Source organism: Ciconia boyciana, chromosome 15, assembly GCF_034638445.1.
Source record: "Ciconia boyciana chromosome 15, ASM3463844v1, whole genome shotgun sequence".
Classification (NCBI taxonomy): Eukaryota; Metazoa; Chordata; class Aves; order Ciconiiformes; family Ciconiidae; genus Ciconia; species Ciconia boyciana.
Genome location: NC_132948.1, coordinates 10,165,648 through 10,183,062, shown reverse-complemented (window position 1 = coordinate 10,183,062; position 17,415 = coordinate 10,165,648). Strand labels below are relative to the sequence as shown.

The window sequence follows — 17,415 nt, the reverse complement described above, 5'->3', positions numbered from 1 at the left end:
CATTTCTCCTCAGGCTGGCGGCCCTAGGAGGCCGAGCACCGCGCCCAGCCCGCCTCAGCCGCGCCCGAGGCCGCCCGCTCAGCTCCTAACTGCCGCCAACGCCGCGCACCGCCCCAGACGGGTGCGCAGCGCGCATGCGCGCGAGCACGGCCGCCTCCGCGCGGACACAAGACGCGCCTGCGCACTGCCCGCGCTTTGCGTCATCGCCGCGGCGTCCCCGCCTCAGGCCCCCTCTTTTTTCCCCATGATGCCTCAAGAAGAGCCAGATCTCGCGAGAGCGCTACCTATCGCGTCCTCGCGGCAACCGCCATCTTGGAAGAGCCGGGATCACGTGACCGCTTGCAGCCGTTCGCCTCCGCCTTCCCCTCCCCCACCCACCGGGAACCGGGCCCAGATCGCCACTCTCGACGCCGGCCGCCGCCCTAGGGCTGTGCCCGCCTGCGGGGACGTCGCTTTTCGAGGACGCTGGAGACGCCGGGTTTTTTTGGGGAGCTTGCTGCCCTCGCCTGTTGCTGGGGCAGGGAGAAACGAGGAGCGCTATTTCACGTGACGGGGGAGCGCGGGGAGTGCGCGCCAAAGCCCGGCGGCGGCGGCGGGGGGGGGATGGGCGCGAGACAGCGGCGGCGGCAGCCGGCCACGTGACTGGAGGCCGGCGTGGAGGGGGCTGGGTCACGTGGCGCGGAGCGCGCGCCAGCGGCGGGCGGCGGCTGGTGTCACGTGGGGAGGGTGCGCCGCGTCGGGCGGGGGGAGGCGCGGCGGCGGTCACGTGGTGCGGCGCGGCGGGCGGCCCCAGCCCCCCTCCCCTCCCCCTCCCCTGTGAGAGGGGAGGGAGGGCAAAGATGGCGGCGGTGAGTTAGAAAGCGGCGGGCGGCGGGGCCAGCGGCGGAGACTTCCAGGACCGGCCGCGGGAGGACCGAGAGCGCGAGAGAGTGAGTCCCGCTCCGCCCTTTCGCCTGGCGGTGGGCCTGCTCGGCCGCCTCAGGGCGCTTCCCTGCGCGGCGGGGCCGCCGTGGTGCCCCCGGGGGTCCCCTCCCCTCAGTCCCCTGCCGCCGCGCACCGGGCCCGCCGCGGCGGTGGGGGGGTTGTCCGGGAGGGAGGCCGCCGTGCCGGCAGCGAGCTCCGCGTTTCCCTTGGCCCCTCAGCCTGCGGCGGGCGGCGCGGCCGTCCCCGCTGGGGGTCCCCGGCGGGCCAGGGGCGGCGCGGCGTGCGGGGGAGGGCGCCGCTGTCTCGGCGGAGCCGCCGCTTCCCCGGGAGTCGGGCAAACTTTGTGCCGGAGGGCGTGCGGGGGCGGAGGGGCCGCCTGGGCGGGCGGCGAAGCCCCCTGGCTCCGGGGAAGCGTTTCGGTAGCGGTTGGCGGAGCTGGCGGCGCGGGGGTGGGGGGCGGCGGTGGGGCTGGCCTCCCTCCCTCCCACCCCCCTCCGCCCCGCTCGGGCAAAATGGCATCGGGACGGCGGCGTCTCCCAGCCGGATCCGCGCCGCTCGCCTTTGTGCGCTCTTTCCGCGGCTGGGTTAATTGTTAAGGTTTGAAATGGAGCCGCTCTGGTGAAACGAGGCGGGGGGGGCGGGGGGGTTTGATTTATGGTGCTTGAGTGGCTCTAAAGGCTGCCGTGAGACGCAACCTTTCGCCCTTCTCCGGGATCCTTGATGCTGTTAAAGGGATCTTTAAAGAGATGAAGGTCTGAAAACAAAAAGTCGTGCATGGGACACAATTACGCAGCCAATTCTAGCCCAACCCGGAAGTTTATGTCGGGAACACGTGTTGGTGGGGAAGGTGGCGAGGCTGGGAGCCGGGGACCCTCCCGCCGCCTCCCGCGGGGCTGGCCCGCCCGGCCGAGCCCTCCGGGGGCCCCGCAGCTCCCGGGGAGCGAGCGGTGGGGCTGAACGCCGCAGCGACAGACCCGGCCTCAAAGTCCAGTGACGCTTAACGAGCGCACCTCAAACAGAGGCTGCTAGGGTGAGTAATTGTTTAACATAAAAATGCCCCTACAGTCTGAAGGGGAAGAGGCCTTGCGGGTTTTTCTTCTATTTTTTCGGTTGTTTCATTATTATTTTTAGCTGACCAGGTTCCACCCTATGTTTGAGGCTATAAATTAGAACTCTTGTACTTTTTTCGAGGTACTTGTAGGCTGGTTTTAGTTGTTTGATACCTGTTAAAGATGAGGCCAGTCGTTTAAACGCTTAAAAAAAAAAAGTTGAATTGATGTATTAGATAACTTAGATTGTGTCGTTTGTTCATGCCAATAAATTCTTTTTTTTTAACTTGCTCTAGAGTTAAGAATTAACTCAGTGATAGACTGTTTGGCTTTAGAGTACACAGGTTGTGTCTGGATTAAAATTATTTAAATACATACGTGAATGTTTTGCAAGCTTTTTTCCCCCCTCTGGATAGCAAAACTATAGTTGATGATGTAAAGCAAAGAATTTACCATGGCAGAAGTTATAACAGCATGGCATTTTGATTGTTTTTCTGTATCTTCCTTACCGGCATGATATGTTATATTTGAATGCAGTCTTTAAAAATAAAATGTGGGCAGTTTGTCGTCTTGTCCAGACAAGTCCTTTGGTATCAAAACTGGCTGATAGCTACTCCGAAAGCTATTGAAGTAGGTAGCAGATATAGTTAATGCATTTCTTGTGCCTTGAGCTACACCTAGAACTGACTCCCAGGCCAAAATTAAGGAAGGGTTCTAGTGCTCAGATACCGTTCTTACCTCTTCTGGGTTTTTACTTCTTAAACACTTTCACTGCTGGCTAAATTTCACTACCTCCAACCATTTAGTCTGAAAGCTGATTGCATGCCAAAGCATTGCATTGTTTAGTCTCTTAACATTTAAAAAAACTTCTGAATTTCACATTTTGAGACTGTCTATCCTGACTACTGTAAATTTCGTAAAACAGTCATAAGAGAGCTTTGAGGCAGAGTTGAATCCCACAGTATTGTGAACTGTACCTCGTGTCCTTACAAGCTTTGACTTTAGAGAGGTAACCAGCGTTTGAAAAACTGGTATGTCTTTTACAGGATTGGAATTGTTTTCACAAAAATTAAAAGTTAACTTTGGACATTTAAATGCAATGTTAACTACTAGTCTTGAGGTTAAAGCATGTAAGGATGGGTGAGTTCAGTAATTAGCGTTTTACTCTTTGATTGGATGGTGACTTGGAAAGGACCAGAAGGGATTGGGTTGGTTGGGTTTTTTCTTTTTTGTTGTTACCCATGTTGCCTTCTGGAGCCAAAAGCTGCAAGATGAGCAGAACCCATCTGGGTATCCAGAGAATCCTGTTGTGTGGGATTGGGGGTTAGCAGCCCTTACGCCTCTGTTGTGAGAGGCTGCAAATGGAGATGTGAAATTTTTAGGTTGATAATAGCTCACAGTTTAGACAGCCAGAGAATTTGAGGGAAGTATCTGTCTTTTCTCTACAACTTGTGTGATATTTTAAATGGCTTCCAGTATGGTTCAAGTGGCATGTATTCCTCAGAAAGCCAGTGGGGAAAACCCTTCCAATAAAAGTAGAACAAGAGTTGCTTAACTACATTAGTGTCCCAGGCCAAGCATTAAAACCTAAGTTTGCAGGTTGGGTACGCCATAGAGGCCACACATCTGAAGGGGCTGGAAATAGCTGTGCCTAGTTGAGTGTGATGTTTGATTTGGGCTAAGTTGTGATACTATAGCTCATCATGATTTTGAAATAAGTACTTAGGTATACAGTGTTACAACATGTAACTCACAGACCTAAAAATCAAAAGCCTTTTCATCATTTAGGATTCTACCATTATTTTTCGTAGGGGAAATGGAGAGCAGGTTGCTCGACATGTGTTTTAGAAATTTTTTTTTGTTTTGCTTCTTTGTACCAAAGCTAAAATGGAGGGAGGGAGAGAGCCAGGTTGGCATGGATACATGACATAATATTAAACATGGCATTCTGGTTTTGTATCTTTAAATTGGAAATTATTTACATAATGTGCAGTGGTAGCAAAACTTGTCTTTTTATCAAAGTTTTAGGCTATGTTCTTCAGTGGAGGAGCACCTTAAAAATGCTTGATGTGTTTTGATAGCCCTTCTTGAAATGGCAGCAGTTTATATTTTTTCTTAATACAAAGAAAATAATTGAGATAATACGGATGAAATTTTATAAATATATTATTTTAGTTTTATCTAACAGGTTGATTCTTGCTCAGTGACATTGGACAGCCTGACTAAACATAGACAACCTTATCTGCAAGATTCTGCATGCTCAGAACAGTTCTTCAACTGGTGAAATGCTCAGGGAACAGCTTGTAATATTCACAACTTTTTTATAAGTATTTTCTTTTGGAGATTTTTAAGATGTGGCAAACAGGTCCTTATATAGTATTGCCAAAGCTGAGCTGCAGAGCTTGATAAAGTCGCTTTCACTTATGTTAACTAAGGAGCCTCCTCCTTGTAAGATTATGGAGCTGTTTCAGCTTGATAACATTTTAGGCTTGACTAGCGTATGTCACAAAAAATAAACTAAGCTATCATGATGCAGCTTCTCCTGTTTTTTTTTTTTCCTCTTCTCCTCATTTAACTTCCTTGCTAAATTAAAACTATATGGGGGGAAGGAGAAATTAGAGAGTGGAGGGAGGGCAGCAGTGGTGCTTGGACGTTTTACAAAGCCTAAAATTGGTGCTAAGTATTCAGTGATTTTTAATGTAAAAATTCTAGAAGTTCAGAATTCCTTTTGTTCCAGTTTCAAACAATGCAGCTTTGTTCCTGGTGTACAGAAACAAAATAAGTGAAACTAGTCAAACTTTCATTGTCCAAACTGTCTGTCAGACAAATAAACAATTGCTGTTGTTTTATTTAGCACTTTGCTGGATTGTTAGCAACTGCTAATTTTTAAGACTGTTAAAATTGGGGTTAGCATGAGAGAAATGCAGCTGGGGGATTTCTTATGTGAAAACAGCCCTGCTAAGAACGTGGTGCTTCTAAACTGAAGATAATTATTCTGGAATTGTAGGAATTGCTATACTAGTTTCTGTCACTAGTCACCTAGTGAGAACTTTGAATTAAGCAATTAAAGTATTACTGCTATAAATGTGTTTTCTGAACTCGGTGAGACTGTCTTAAGATACCCAACCCATTGTGTTTTTAAAGGTTAAAAAAAGGTTCAGTGTAATTGTGGATATGTTAAACTTGACTTGAAACAGACTTGATAAGTTGTGGCACCATTTTAGGATGGTTGGGGAAGATGTGTTTTTTTGTGTGGTGTTGGCATGGTTTTTTTTTCTAGCTTTCGTTTTGCTTTGAGTCTCAATTTCATAGAAAGACCTTTCCTTCATATATTGCAAGAGTAGGCTAGAAGTTATCTTGAGTAATTTTTTTTGTCCTAGTACTCTTAAGTAAATAGCCCCAAGCTTCTGACTTCCCATGCCTCTATTCAATATAGCCACTTATCTCTCAACCAAGTTTTAGTCATACTTTCTCTTAGATATGGCGTGATCAAAACTACATGCAAACTAAATAATGACATAACTGACATTTTTTCCCTTGTACATGCAGACATTTTTGTTTATTTGACCATGTTGAGCAAAGGTGTTGCACTATGTGGAAGAGTGCTCATGCCTCTTTCCCAAATTGATACTGTAAAGTTATGATTGTAGACTGTTTTGGAGCTGCTGGTTTGATGGGGTAGCCCATGTAATTCCCCTTCTGTGGAGAAATTTGCCTTCAATGGCTGCTCTGAAGTTCCTAACACCAAAAATACCGATAAGCTAAAACTTCATCTGCAGACTTAATCTTTCTTCTCACCTGTTTCTAATTAGTAAATAACGCTGTAAGCATCTAAACTTAGATATGATGATCACTGTTGGTATTTTAGTCTAAAAATTAAGGATTTATCCTACCCAATTAATGTATATGTGTAGTCCCCTTTTTTGAGATGAGAGGCTTAATCCTTCTGAAAGGTAAAGTTAACAGTCTATTGTTTCTCATTTTTCTTGACCCATTCAGTGTTCTAGGATCCTTTGAAGGAGCTGCCATGTTAATTGAATCTGCTAGATGTCTTAATATTTCTTGGTATCTTCTGTACCAGATAACTACAAACCAAGCCATTCTGCTGATTTGTCTGATCACCTCAAATGCTTTTAAAAAAAAGGCAGAGTCTAGTTCTGACACAGCAAGTGGTGTTTAATGGGATTTTGTGTGGTCAGTAGTAGTCCCACCAATCATTGGTTGTTGCTTTGGTGTTCTTTTGGGTAGTACAGTCTTTGATGCTTAAAAGTGTATCTTTGCCTTGTCCCAGTACCTTACATCCACTACTTCAGTTGTGCCACCATGTCAGTGTTAGTCCACTAAAGGAAGGTCTCTCCCTACTATTGGACAGACTAAACTAAGAAGAATAAGAATTAAGTGCCCGAGGCTTGCTTTATTACAAGAATTACCTGTTCTGCCAAATGTGCGTGACCAACCAGGTGGATGTGGCTTCGCTGCACATGTAGAGGAGGAAAAGGAAGTGAATGCTGTTTCGGAGTCGGTGAATGTATCTAAAATGCGAACAAATATTTTTGTCCTCTTTTCTGCTTTAGAGTAGGTGTTCAGCTTTGTTATTTTTTGATGCTTGTTACCAGTGGGTGTTACAGGGTGGGGTGTGGAGAATAAGTGAAATGAATTTCTACTTGGGGTGTATCTTAGAATGTATAAGCAACAGCTCAAGTTATGTGGACTCATTTAATTTTTGTCTTAGTACTAGGGCAGATGGGCTTCCTTCTTAAGGAAGCAAAACACATTATCTTCCATCTTCGTCTTAAAACAGAGTATTTGTCTTTTCTGATAACTCTTTAAACTGTCTAGAGTAGCTTTTTGAAATTAATTTTGCTTGTCCTACACATAAAGGAGTCTGTGACCTGATGTTGGTGTCCTATTTCATATGTAGTTAACATACTATAATAGTGGAACATTTGTTCTTTCCACTATGCAAAACAAAATTTCTCCAATGAATTAATTACTACCTAATGTAATGGCAAGCAAGAAAGAAAAGCTTTCCTTATAAGCTTTTTATCACTAACTTGTTGTTACAAGATAAACTAAATGAGTTTTAATTGTGCTTCCCTCGTGCAGTGTGCTTCACTGACAAAGATGTATCATTAGCATAATACAGTCTAACCATTTCTGGTGTTTCTTGTAATGCTTAAAAATGTAGTGCGATGAAGGCTAGAAAAGGCATCTCTTTTTCTTTTTAAGTTTATGGGTATGATAGCATTTTGTGTAGTAAATTATTTCATTCTTCCTGCTTCTAAATGTGGTGGGTAGCTTGAAAAGATTTTAAAAAACAAAATAGAGGAAAAATCTACAAATGAACAAAAGAGCCAGAGCAAACTAGAAAGTGAAACTCTGTATATAAGAGACTGCATCATGTATGCCCTTAAATCCAGGAAAGGGAACTTTAAATGTGAGTGTGTATGTGTGCACAAAATAAATAAAAATTAAATGTAACTTGTATTTATGGTTCTAATTTTTTAGAGATGGTGGAGCCAGGACAAGATCTGTTGCTTGCTGCTTTGAGTGAGAGTGGAATCAGTCCAAATGATCTATTTGATATTGACTCGCCGGACGTGGTTCTTGCAAATCCAGCACCAACTCCAGCTGTTCAGCAGGTTAAAACAAGAACATAGTAATTTGCTAGAAGACATAAGAGCTTGTACTTGATGTGTTGTGGAGGGGGGCGTGGTGTCCATAGCAAATGGTTAAAGAATGTAGAGTTTTCATAAGTTTCTTGCTTCATAGTACTGAGATTAGAAAATGACTTGCTAATTAATTTTAAACTTTTATACAAAAAAAGCCATCTGAAAAACACTATTGAGGTCAGTATAAACATAAATATACTTACCTTCTGGACGTTAAATGGGTGCATGCTGTCATGTATCCATGGAGAACTCAATATCACTGGAGTCTAGCTGCTCTCCTATAAAATGTGCAAAAAGTGTAATACAATACAGTGTTTAAGCTCCATGACAGCATTCAATCTGCAAGAACATAACCGTTTCAGACGTAAACTGGGAACAGTAGTATGTTGAACAGTGACATCACAAAACTAATTACATTTTCACCACAGTTAACTAACAAGGTGTTGTATGTTTAACTTCTTTGAATGTGAAATCAACCACTTGATGATCTTTATTTGCAGTGAAACCTTTGTTAATGAGCATAGTTAAGGACTTCCCCCATTAACTTCCACTTTGTGGGTGGATATTTGGTCATAAGGTTTTTTTCCCCTGCTAATGTGAGTGTTTCCTTTCTTTCCTCTGCAGTCAGTGCCACTTAGTGCGTTAGAACTAGGCTTGGAGACTGAGGCCACAGCTGCTGTGAAACAAGAACCAGAGACTGTATCAACTCCAGCCTTATTAAATGTTCGGGTAAGAACTGGTACTTCAGGATTTTGTATGTGTATATGTGGTGGGTTAATCTTGGCTGGACAACAGGTGCCCACTAAGCTGCTCTATTGCTCCCCCTCCTCAACTGGATGGGGGAGGAAAGAAAAGGACAAAAGAGTCATGGGTCAAGATAAGGACAGGGAGATCAGCAATTATTGTCATGGGCAAAACAGACTCAACTTGGGGAAATTAATTTAATTTATTGCCAGTTAACAATGGAGTAGGATAATGAGAAATAAGAACAAATCTAAAAACACCTTCCCCCACCCCTCCCTTCTTCCTGGGCTCAGCTTCACTCCCGGCATCATCACACGTTGTCTCTGCTGCTCCTTCCTCCTCATGCTCTTCCCCTGCTCCAGCAGCTCCTTCACAAACTTTTCCAACCTGGGTCCTTCCCAAGGCTACAGTTCTCCACGAATGCTCCAGTGTGGGTCCTTTCTGCGGGGCACAATCCTTCAGGAACAGGCTGCTCCAGCATGGGTCCCCTGCATGGCCACAGGTCCTGCCAGAAAACCTGTTCCAGGGTTCCATGGGCTCCCCTCTACAGGGCCACAGCATTTTTCGGGCACATCCACCTGCTGTGGTGTGGGGTCCTCCACAGGCTGCAGGTGGATATCTATTCCCCTTGGACCTCCATGGGCTGCAGGGGGGCAACCTGTTTTACCACAGGCTGCAGAGGAGCCTTTGCTCTGGTGCCTGGAGCACCTCCTCCCCCTCCTTCTTTGCTGACCTTGGTGTTTGCAGAGTTGTTTCTCTCGCATATTCTCACTCCTCTCTCCCAGCTGCTGATTGTGCAGCAGTTTTTCCCCCTTCTTAAATACGTTATCACAGAGGCACTACCAGCATTGCTGATTGGCTCAGCTTTGACCAGCAGCAGGTCCTTCTTGTAGCTGGGTGGAACTGGCTGTATCGGATGTGGGGGAAGCTTCTGGCACCTCCTCACAGAAGCCACCCCCGTAGTCCCCCCGCTACCAAAACCTTGCCACGTAAACCCAATACAGTATATTGGTAAAATGTAACAAAAGAGGTGGGACTGTAAAATGCCAGTTGGCCATCGTCTCAGTTCTACTTGTACTGAGACTGTGAAAGCTTAGCATACTGTGGGCTGATATGATTTCTATGAACGAGGAACACAAAGGAGGACAAAACAGTATGCAGAAAAACATTGAGGTGTCCCATGTGCCTCTTACTTCCCCTGCATGCAAATTCTGGGGATAGGGAGGTTGTGTAAACTTGTCTCCTATGCCCGAACTATGTACCACCTTTTCTAGCCGCAGATAATTCTGAGCACTGTAGTCTGGTGGTTGCGCCTGAAATGAGAATATAAAAAGCAGATCTGCAGGAAAGTAGATGTAGTGCAGTGTGTCTGAAAAAGGCTGCACCTATACTTTTAAGTAATCCAAGCTATTTACTTTTGTAATTGTGCAACTAGTTTGTATATTGGAAATGCTTTTCAGCTCAGGGTTCCTGTACCTGTAGTAGTCATGTTTTGTGCCTAGGTGATGAATCCTTCATCCTATTTTTTTATTGCCTTTCCCTTACCTTAAAATAAAACTTAAAGTACCATTCAAAAATACATATGGGAATATATTGATGAATAGACACTTCTTGCTCCGACTGTTGCACCACAAGATAATTACTCTAGCGTCTTCAGCATGTTATGTGAAGACATTTCTTATTACAAGAGTCTTTTAGAAACTGGTGATCCCCGTGCTCTAGATGAAAGGCTAATAAAGTCTGCTTTTTTTCACTGTCTTCTGAAAATTTCCCTGGTTCTTTGTTGCTAGCAACCACCATCCACCACAACCTTTGTGCTGAATCAAATAAATCAGCTTCCAACTTTGGGGACTACAATAGTGATGACAAAAACAACACCTGTTACAACTACAAGGCAGACTATCACTGTAGCAAAAATCATTCAGACCAGCACAACCACTCGACCCTCGGTTGCAGCACCAGCAGTACGGAATGCCTTGACCACTACACCTTCGAAGGACCAGATTCAGCTGAAAGATCTGCTAAAGAATAATAGTCTTAATGAACTCATGAAATTGAAGCCACCTCCTAATATTGCCCAACCAGTAGCAACAGCAGCAAGTGAGTTTTCTTCTTTCTTCATAATTACAGTATTTTAGGCAAATAGTGAAATAATATAACGTGAAGATCTTTGCACATCTTGTACTTTCATTGATTAGTAGAATGTCACAGTAAAATGAAATGGTCCAGAAAACCTGATAAATTCTATTCTAACTTCAATAGTGTTAGAATTCAGGGTAAAGTAATACAAAACAACAGGCTTTTAAAAAAATTTAAGCTTTTGATTTACTGCAAGGAATGAGGAAAATGACATTTTAGAGTGCAGCTGGCAAATTGGTAAAATTAATTCATGAACATTACTGAAGTTAATTTAGTTATCTTACTTGAGCCTACATCAGTTTCTGTTCTACTGTATACTTGCTGTGGAACTATGACAAATGAGTACTTTTTTTTTTGACGTCTTCCAAACTAGATTTGTAGTACGTGCTAGTACTCCTATGATAGGGTGTTTCTGTAAAGCATCTCCTGGGAGAGAACATCTCTGTCCCTCTATGTTTCATGGGAGGCATCAAATTTATTGTGCTTAAAAACTTCAAGTCCTAAAAACTTGCTGGTTGTTTCCATGTTACTTCTTAAATGTGATGTTAACTTAAATGCCACAAGTATTTTGTTACCATGCTCCAAATCTTCATTTTGTGATTCCTTTCATAATCTTCTTTTGTATGTTATTTCTGATGTGGACATCTTGTGTGGTCAGCTCAATATAAGGGAAAAGCTGCATGCGTGTGTTTTTTTTGATTTGATTCTTTCAAGTTGTTGTGGTTTTAACATGAGGTTAAGATCAGACTAGGTGAGTTTGAAAATACCTATTGCTGCTTTTTCTGAAAGGTATGCAGGCTTTTTCTGGATTACTGTATTTTCATTGTCTCTGAAATAAGATTTACTGATTTTGTTGTTGTTGTTGTTTATAGGCGGGATTGGAAGTAACCTATTTTTTTCATATGCAGATAGAGTGCACAATAAATGAAACTTTCAGGACTGAAACAAAAAGAAGTGTGCTTCCTTGTTTCATTGCTTTCTGTTATGGAGTGGTTGACAAATTCAAGTTGAGACACCAAGTGAAGTTGGGATGGGGGTAAAGGAATGAGGAAGAGCAGGGGGAAAATGTTTTATAGGACTAACTTATCCCCTCTGTGCTAAATGAAAGCTCACAGAAGCACATAGTAATAGGTAACATCAATACACAATAGCTGTTGTAGTGGCATAGCTGCAGAAAATAGTTGAATCTGTAGCTTCTGTATTAAGTGAGAAGGAGACATGCAACTTCTAGAACTGCATTTCTCATTTGTGTGCTTGTGTTTCTGGATCCTTCTTCGTGCTTAAAAAAATTGACAAATGCTTGTAGAAAATTCAAGGGCAGAGAAGCTCTTGGAAGGAAGCATGGTCTTTTCTTATAATTCAGGCAGCAGGAGTTCTAGATGGGAAAATATTAAGTTAAATTATGCAACCTCTTTGAGGAAAACTTTGTGCAATTGTCTTAATTGGTTTTTAGGGGCAGTTATACTAAATTTATTACGTGCATTGACTGTCAACGTGATGGAAGCTTGACAGCTGCTTTCAGTGTTTTACATCTATCCTTGTGTAAATTTTTTTAGTTCTGTACTGAGCCCTATTGTCAGTTGCTTCCAAATGTGGCTGAGGACAGGAAAGTTAATAAATCATACTCTTGAAGGATCCTGTTACAAACTTGAAACAATTGAGTCCAAAGTGTTGACTTTTTGTTTTACAGAAATAATTGTAGTTTCTCCTAAGGTGGTAAATGCCACCAGACCAGGTAAGTTAATTTCTGTTGAAACACTGGGCTTTCTGGTTTGTTGTTAAACTTCATAGGCTCACAAGATGGAGCATTTCTAAATATGATGTATAGATCTGGTGATGGTCCAAAATATTTTTATTTTTTTTAAATACTGAAACTAATACACAGCTGTGTCAGATGCAGTGGTATTGCATGGGAAGTCTTTTCAGTCAAAGAAGTAACAGGATTTAACTCTTTGCTCAGACTTCTTAATTTGGACAAAAGTACTGTGTTCTTGAAGCATCAGTGTGCTACTGGACATCTTAAACTTCTTTTCCAGCTCATTAATAGAGAAGGATGTTAATTTGAGTGGATGTTTGGAAGGTATTCCTGTAAAACGCAGCTTTTCTTTTGTAGCTGATCTAAGCAATGGTGCAGTGAAGAAGGAGGCTTCCACAAAAGAGGTAGCAAGAATATGGATAAATGATATTAAAATGAGAAGTTTTTCACCTACTATGGTAAGTAGTACAAATGGTTAATTTGCCAAATGAACGTATTTTATTGGCCACAACCACCTGTAACTAGTTTCAGTAGTTACTCATATATGCCTTTTTTGTGGTAGAATTATCGAGTGCATCTGTTTGTTCAAAAGGTTAGTTTCTCCACTAGATGAATACGTGGTTAGATGACTAAAACTAACAGCTGTGTAGAGCAGACTACCTATATAGTAAATGACAATTTAAAGAAATTACTGTCCTTAACAGAACCTTGTTGTGTGGACGAAGAAAGGTGTGCTCCAATTAAAGCTGATGAGGATATCACTTGCTCTGTGTTTTTAAGACATTTTCTTTTAAAATATCCCTGTTTGTGTAACTAGCAATAGGGAAACTAGAAGACTTTCTCTAGTATGGCTGACCTTCTGGGTGGTTTGACTTAAGATGTAAATTGAGTATCATTCAGTTTTCTAAGTGTAATAAAAATACATTCTGATGCTGTAAACACTTGAGTTTCAGCATCTTCACTGATAGCTAGAATCAGGCTGAAGTTTGTGATGAACAGTGCTCCTTAGTGACTGGCATACAGAAGGATTTTCAGATTACTTTTTTATATTAAATATTGAATTGGTAATTGTGGAAGATTTTTGGTTTGTCACCTAGCAAGTACTTGAAAAAATATTCATATATTTACATTGATCAAGACCACAGTAAAAAAATGGATAACTGTCAGGTTTCAGAGAATAGTGGGTAGAACTGTGACTATTACAACTATTCCCCGAAGCTGCGAAATTACATAATGAATGTGAAACTGCAGGAGACTCCATGGGAGTACTTGAAAGTTAGGTTTTGGCTGTTAACTAGCTGTTGTGTTTTCAAGGCAGTTTCTTTAAGTCATAGTTTGGATTTTAAATGCTGTAAGAAGTGTTTCTTTTTTAATTCTGCTCATGTGAGTTTGGAGTACAAAGGAGAGAAAGTTCCCTGACTTTGTCTTTGAAGGGTTGTTCAGAGTGTAAGAAATCTACTTTTCCATCTGTAGTTTTCCCAGCTGCTCACTAGTTCTCTAGTACATGTGTTAAAACATTCAGGTGCAAGTTTGTGCTCACTTCATTTCTCATGTTAATTTCCAGGACCTAGAGTATTAACAATGTGCTGTTTGACTAGTGCAGGTATTTCTCTATTCTAGAAAGCGCCAGCAGTAAAAGAAGAGGAGGAACCTGAGGAAGAAGATGAAGAAGAAATGGGCCATGCAGAAACTTACGCTGAGTATATGCCAATAAAATGTACGACCTAAAGTTTTGTTACGTCAAAAGGCTGAAATGTTTTGAGAGCTAATTTATTTACTCTTCTGTCGTTACTAACACCAAAAAACAGATAGGTTACTGTCTGAATCAGGTAAAAAGGACCTGAATTTATGGTGGGTTTTCCTAGGAAATTTTTTTCTTCTATAGCGCTTAATTTGGGAAGGTATGCAGACTTTTTTAATAGCAAAGGAATTCTTTAGTGTATCTCTGAGCAGTGCTTGTTTTGGAAATATAACTGATTGAACCAAGATCAGGCTTTTTACCTGTGTTAAGATGCTTTGTGCCTCAGCAGAGGAAATTTTGTGAAGGGATTAAATGGTCACTGCTACACTAGAGAATCTAGTTTGAGTCTTTTGGTGTGAAATTACCCTAAGCACATTCTTCCTGCATTGTTCCTGACTGATGACTTAGAGCTGTTTTTTTTTAAAAAAAAAGTGTGAATCTTTTACTGCTGTTAATTGCCATCTCCTGGTTTGTTTTTTCTCCTTTCTCTTCTTTATTGTAATCGGTGACAAAAAGCTGTTACCTTGTTTCCTAGGTACATTGCTGACCTGCTGTAAAAGCAAGGCAAAAAATTTTGCATGGAGTTTGTAGCTAAATAGTTAATTTTTATTGTCACTGATGAGATCTGTCAGCAATTAAACCATGTCTGTTCTAAATCTTCTCCTCTCATACTGCTTAAAAACTGCACTATATAAATAGTGAGAAGAATGTTGCTTTTGTGATTCTGGCATCTTGAGACTGCCTCTGGCCTTTTGGTAAGGCAAAGTTCAGACCAGTTTTTCTCAAACATGTCAAGTACACAAATATTTTAATTTTCTGTGAACTGAATTTTATCTAATTTAATAAAACTGGGGGAAGGTGGTGAGAAGGGAAACAAAGTTAAGATTGCAGTTATATAAATTCAGGTTAATGTATTCCTTTGTATGCAATGCAGTTTGCTTAACACTTGAAGTACTGTTGCCATGAAACATAGTTGTTCTTGAGTTCAGCCTTTGCAATGGACAATTGTAACTTGTTCTGGTAAATACAATAACCTGTGCTGCAGCAACAGAACTCTGTATTATGTTTTCACTTTCTCCCTTCCTCCCCCTCCCTTTGCAACCAGTAAAAATTGGTCTACGTCATCCTGACCCAGTAGTGGAAACCAGCTCATTATCCAGTGTAACTCCTCCTGATGTGTGGTACCAGACATCAATATCAGAAGAAACAATTGATAGTGGCTGGTTGTCAGCTTTGCAACTTGAAGCAATCACTTACGCAGCCCAGGTATGCTAGACATTAGTACAGCTTAAAAGCTAACATAGAATTTAAGAAGAAAAACTACTATCTGACAAGTGCAGCTATGTCAGTTTTACAAGGAGATAAAATAATAAGAGCTTAAAGGTTTGAGTTGCATTAGAAGGTGGCAGGTGAGCTTCAGTTCAGATAAATGTGAGGTAATACACCTAGGAAAGCTTTGTCTAAACCACTTCCATGATGCTGATCTCGAACTGTCTTAAAACTTAGCAAGGACCTCTTAGTCATTATTTTTATTTCTCTGAAATAACTTAATGGCTGCAGTAGCAGCAGGCTAAGAAAGCCAACACTGTTTGGCATCATTAGGAAGGGTATAGAGAACAAGACTGGCTGTTATTTTGCTGTTATATTAAACTTCAGTGGGCCCACATCAGATGTGCGTGCAGCTCTCTGCATATCAGGGAGGAAGGTAGTGAAGTTAGAGGACAACTAAAATGATCACAGGAGGGAAGAAGTTGCATCATGAAAAGAGACTAAGAAGGCTGGGATGCCTTGGGCTGGAGAGGAGAAAAATGAAGGGGAATGAAATCGAGGTTTATGTAATCAAGGTGGCAGTGGAATTCCACAAAACAAGAACAAAGCAGAACTTGATGAAACTGATAGGAGATTGGTTTAAAATGTGTAAAGAAGTATTCTTCTATCCAGGCAGTGGATGTCTGGGTCTTGCTGCTGCAAAAGGCTGTGGAGGTGCATATCAGTGGGTTAAAAAAAGCAGCCAGTCTGGTAGTAGGCACTAAAAGAATTAGACAGATATATACAGCAATTCTAGGTGCTGAGGGAAGAAGCGGGAGAATGGATCACATAAAGCAGTTAGGTTCATATGCTCTCCCTAAATAAAATCCCCTCGTCCTTCTGTCAGGAGGCTGCTTGGCTGGGTGGACCACTGGTCTCATCCAATAGGGTGTTTCTTAGGTTTGCTCATTTCTGACAATCCACAGTGTTGTGTTCTGGAGAATGGGTACAAGTTTTTTGTTCTTTTTCCTACAGCAACATGAAACATTCCTGCCCAATGGAGACAGAGCTGGATTCTTGATAGGTGATGGTGCTGGTGTAGGAAAAGGAAGGACCATAGCTGGAATAATCTATGAAAATTACTTGTTAGGCAGAAAAAGAGCAGTCTGGTAAGTGTGTCAGGATTTGTTAAGAGCAGACACTGTAGTGACTATCGTACTTAAATTCAGTGTAATCTGTCTTCCAACAAATGTTCTACCAACTGCTTTTTGAACTTCTGCTGTAACTTACAGAATATGTGCTTTGTTTTATATCTTCAGGTTTAGCGTGTCAAATGATCTGAAATACGATGCTGAAAGAGATTTGAGAGATATTGGAGCAAAAAACATATTGGTTCATTCATTAAACAAGGTGTGGAAACTTTTTACTATGTACAGTTGAGGCAAAACTTTAGGTACGCTTGTGTGACAAGTTGTGCATGTTGACTGTTTTAAGAGTAAGAATGTACTAATTTCAATAAATTTGCTGTCTAGGTCTTGTTTGACAGGCCTTAATCTTATGAAGAACCACACAGTGCTTTAAGTTAATCATGTAAATAGGCGCCTTGTAGGATTAAGTCTTAGCATGTGATATTTTAAAAGCATTACTCTTCAAGCCACTACTGACACTAGTAGTAGAGTATTTTCCAGAAGTTGAAATATTCTTTAAATCTTGTAGACTTTGTAGCATTTGAATTTTTCCTTTCTATCTCTCAGGGCACTTTTTATATGTAATACACTTTTGTATGTAATACTTGAATAATAGACTTCCTTGGTAATTTATTAAAGCAGCAGTAGCGTGTGCAGTTATTTTTGGAGACAGTGCCTCTGCTCGGAATTAGCCACTTGCATAAACTGTGAAGTGTGATTACTGGTTGAATTCACTGAACTTAGTTTGTTTTGAGGTAGTATTTTTGCTTTATGAAGTCTTAATTTCTAAAATACAGCAAAACATTAGAAATTGTCATTTATAGTAGCATCTGTAAATACACTTGACATATTAGCTCTAAGGGATGCATTGAAACGAAAATGTTAATTGTATTTAAGGAAACCATGTAGTCAAAGAACGTGGCTGCTAATCTTTTGAGGCCTTAGATCTAGTCTT

General features: G+C 41.9%; 1 protein-coding gene across 3 annotated transcripts in view; it reads left to right on the top strand.

The window, feature by feature from the left end:
* Positions 1-755: 755 nt before the first annotated feature.
* The window catches only part of SBNO1 (strawberry notch homolog 1), a 38,226-nt gene continuing 21,566 nt past the window's right edge, over positions 756-17,415 (top strand). The window contains exons 1-10 of one of the 3 annotated variants that reach the window (XM_072879627.1): positions 756-929; positions 6,346-6,548; positions 7,482-7,615; positions 8,270-8,374; positions 10,180-10,489; positions 12,642-12,742; positions 13,905-14,001; positions 15,131-15,291; positions 16,309-16,442; positions 16,593-16,683. In XM_072879627.1, the coding sequence (XP_072735728.1) occupies positions 7,484-7,615; positions 8,270-8,374; positions 10,180-10,489; positions 12,642-12,742; positions 13,905-14,001; positions 15,131-15,291; positions 16,309-16,442; positions 16,593-16,683 (1,131 nt within the window). In that variant the 5' untranslated portion in view covers positions 756-929; positions 6,346-6,548; positions 7,482-7,483. Of the gene's footprint in view, positions 930-1,450; positions 1,955-6,345; positions 6,549-7,481; positions 7,616-8,269; positions 8,375-10,179; positions 10,490-12,641; positions 12,743-13,904; positions 14,002-15,130; positions 15,292-16,308; positions 16,443-16,592; positions 16,684-17,415 lie in introns of those variants that run through there. The other 2 variants (XM_072879625.1, XM_072879626.1) reach the window with 2 other exon arrangements.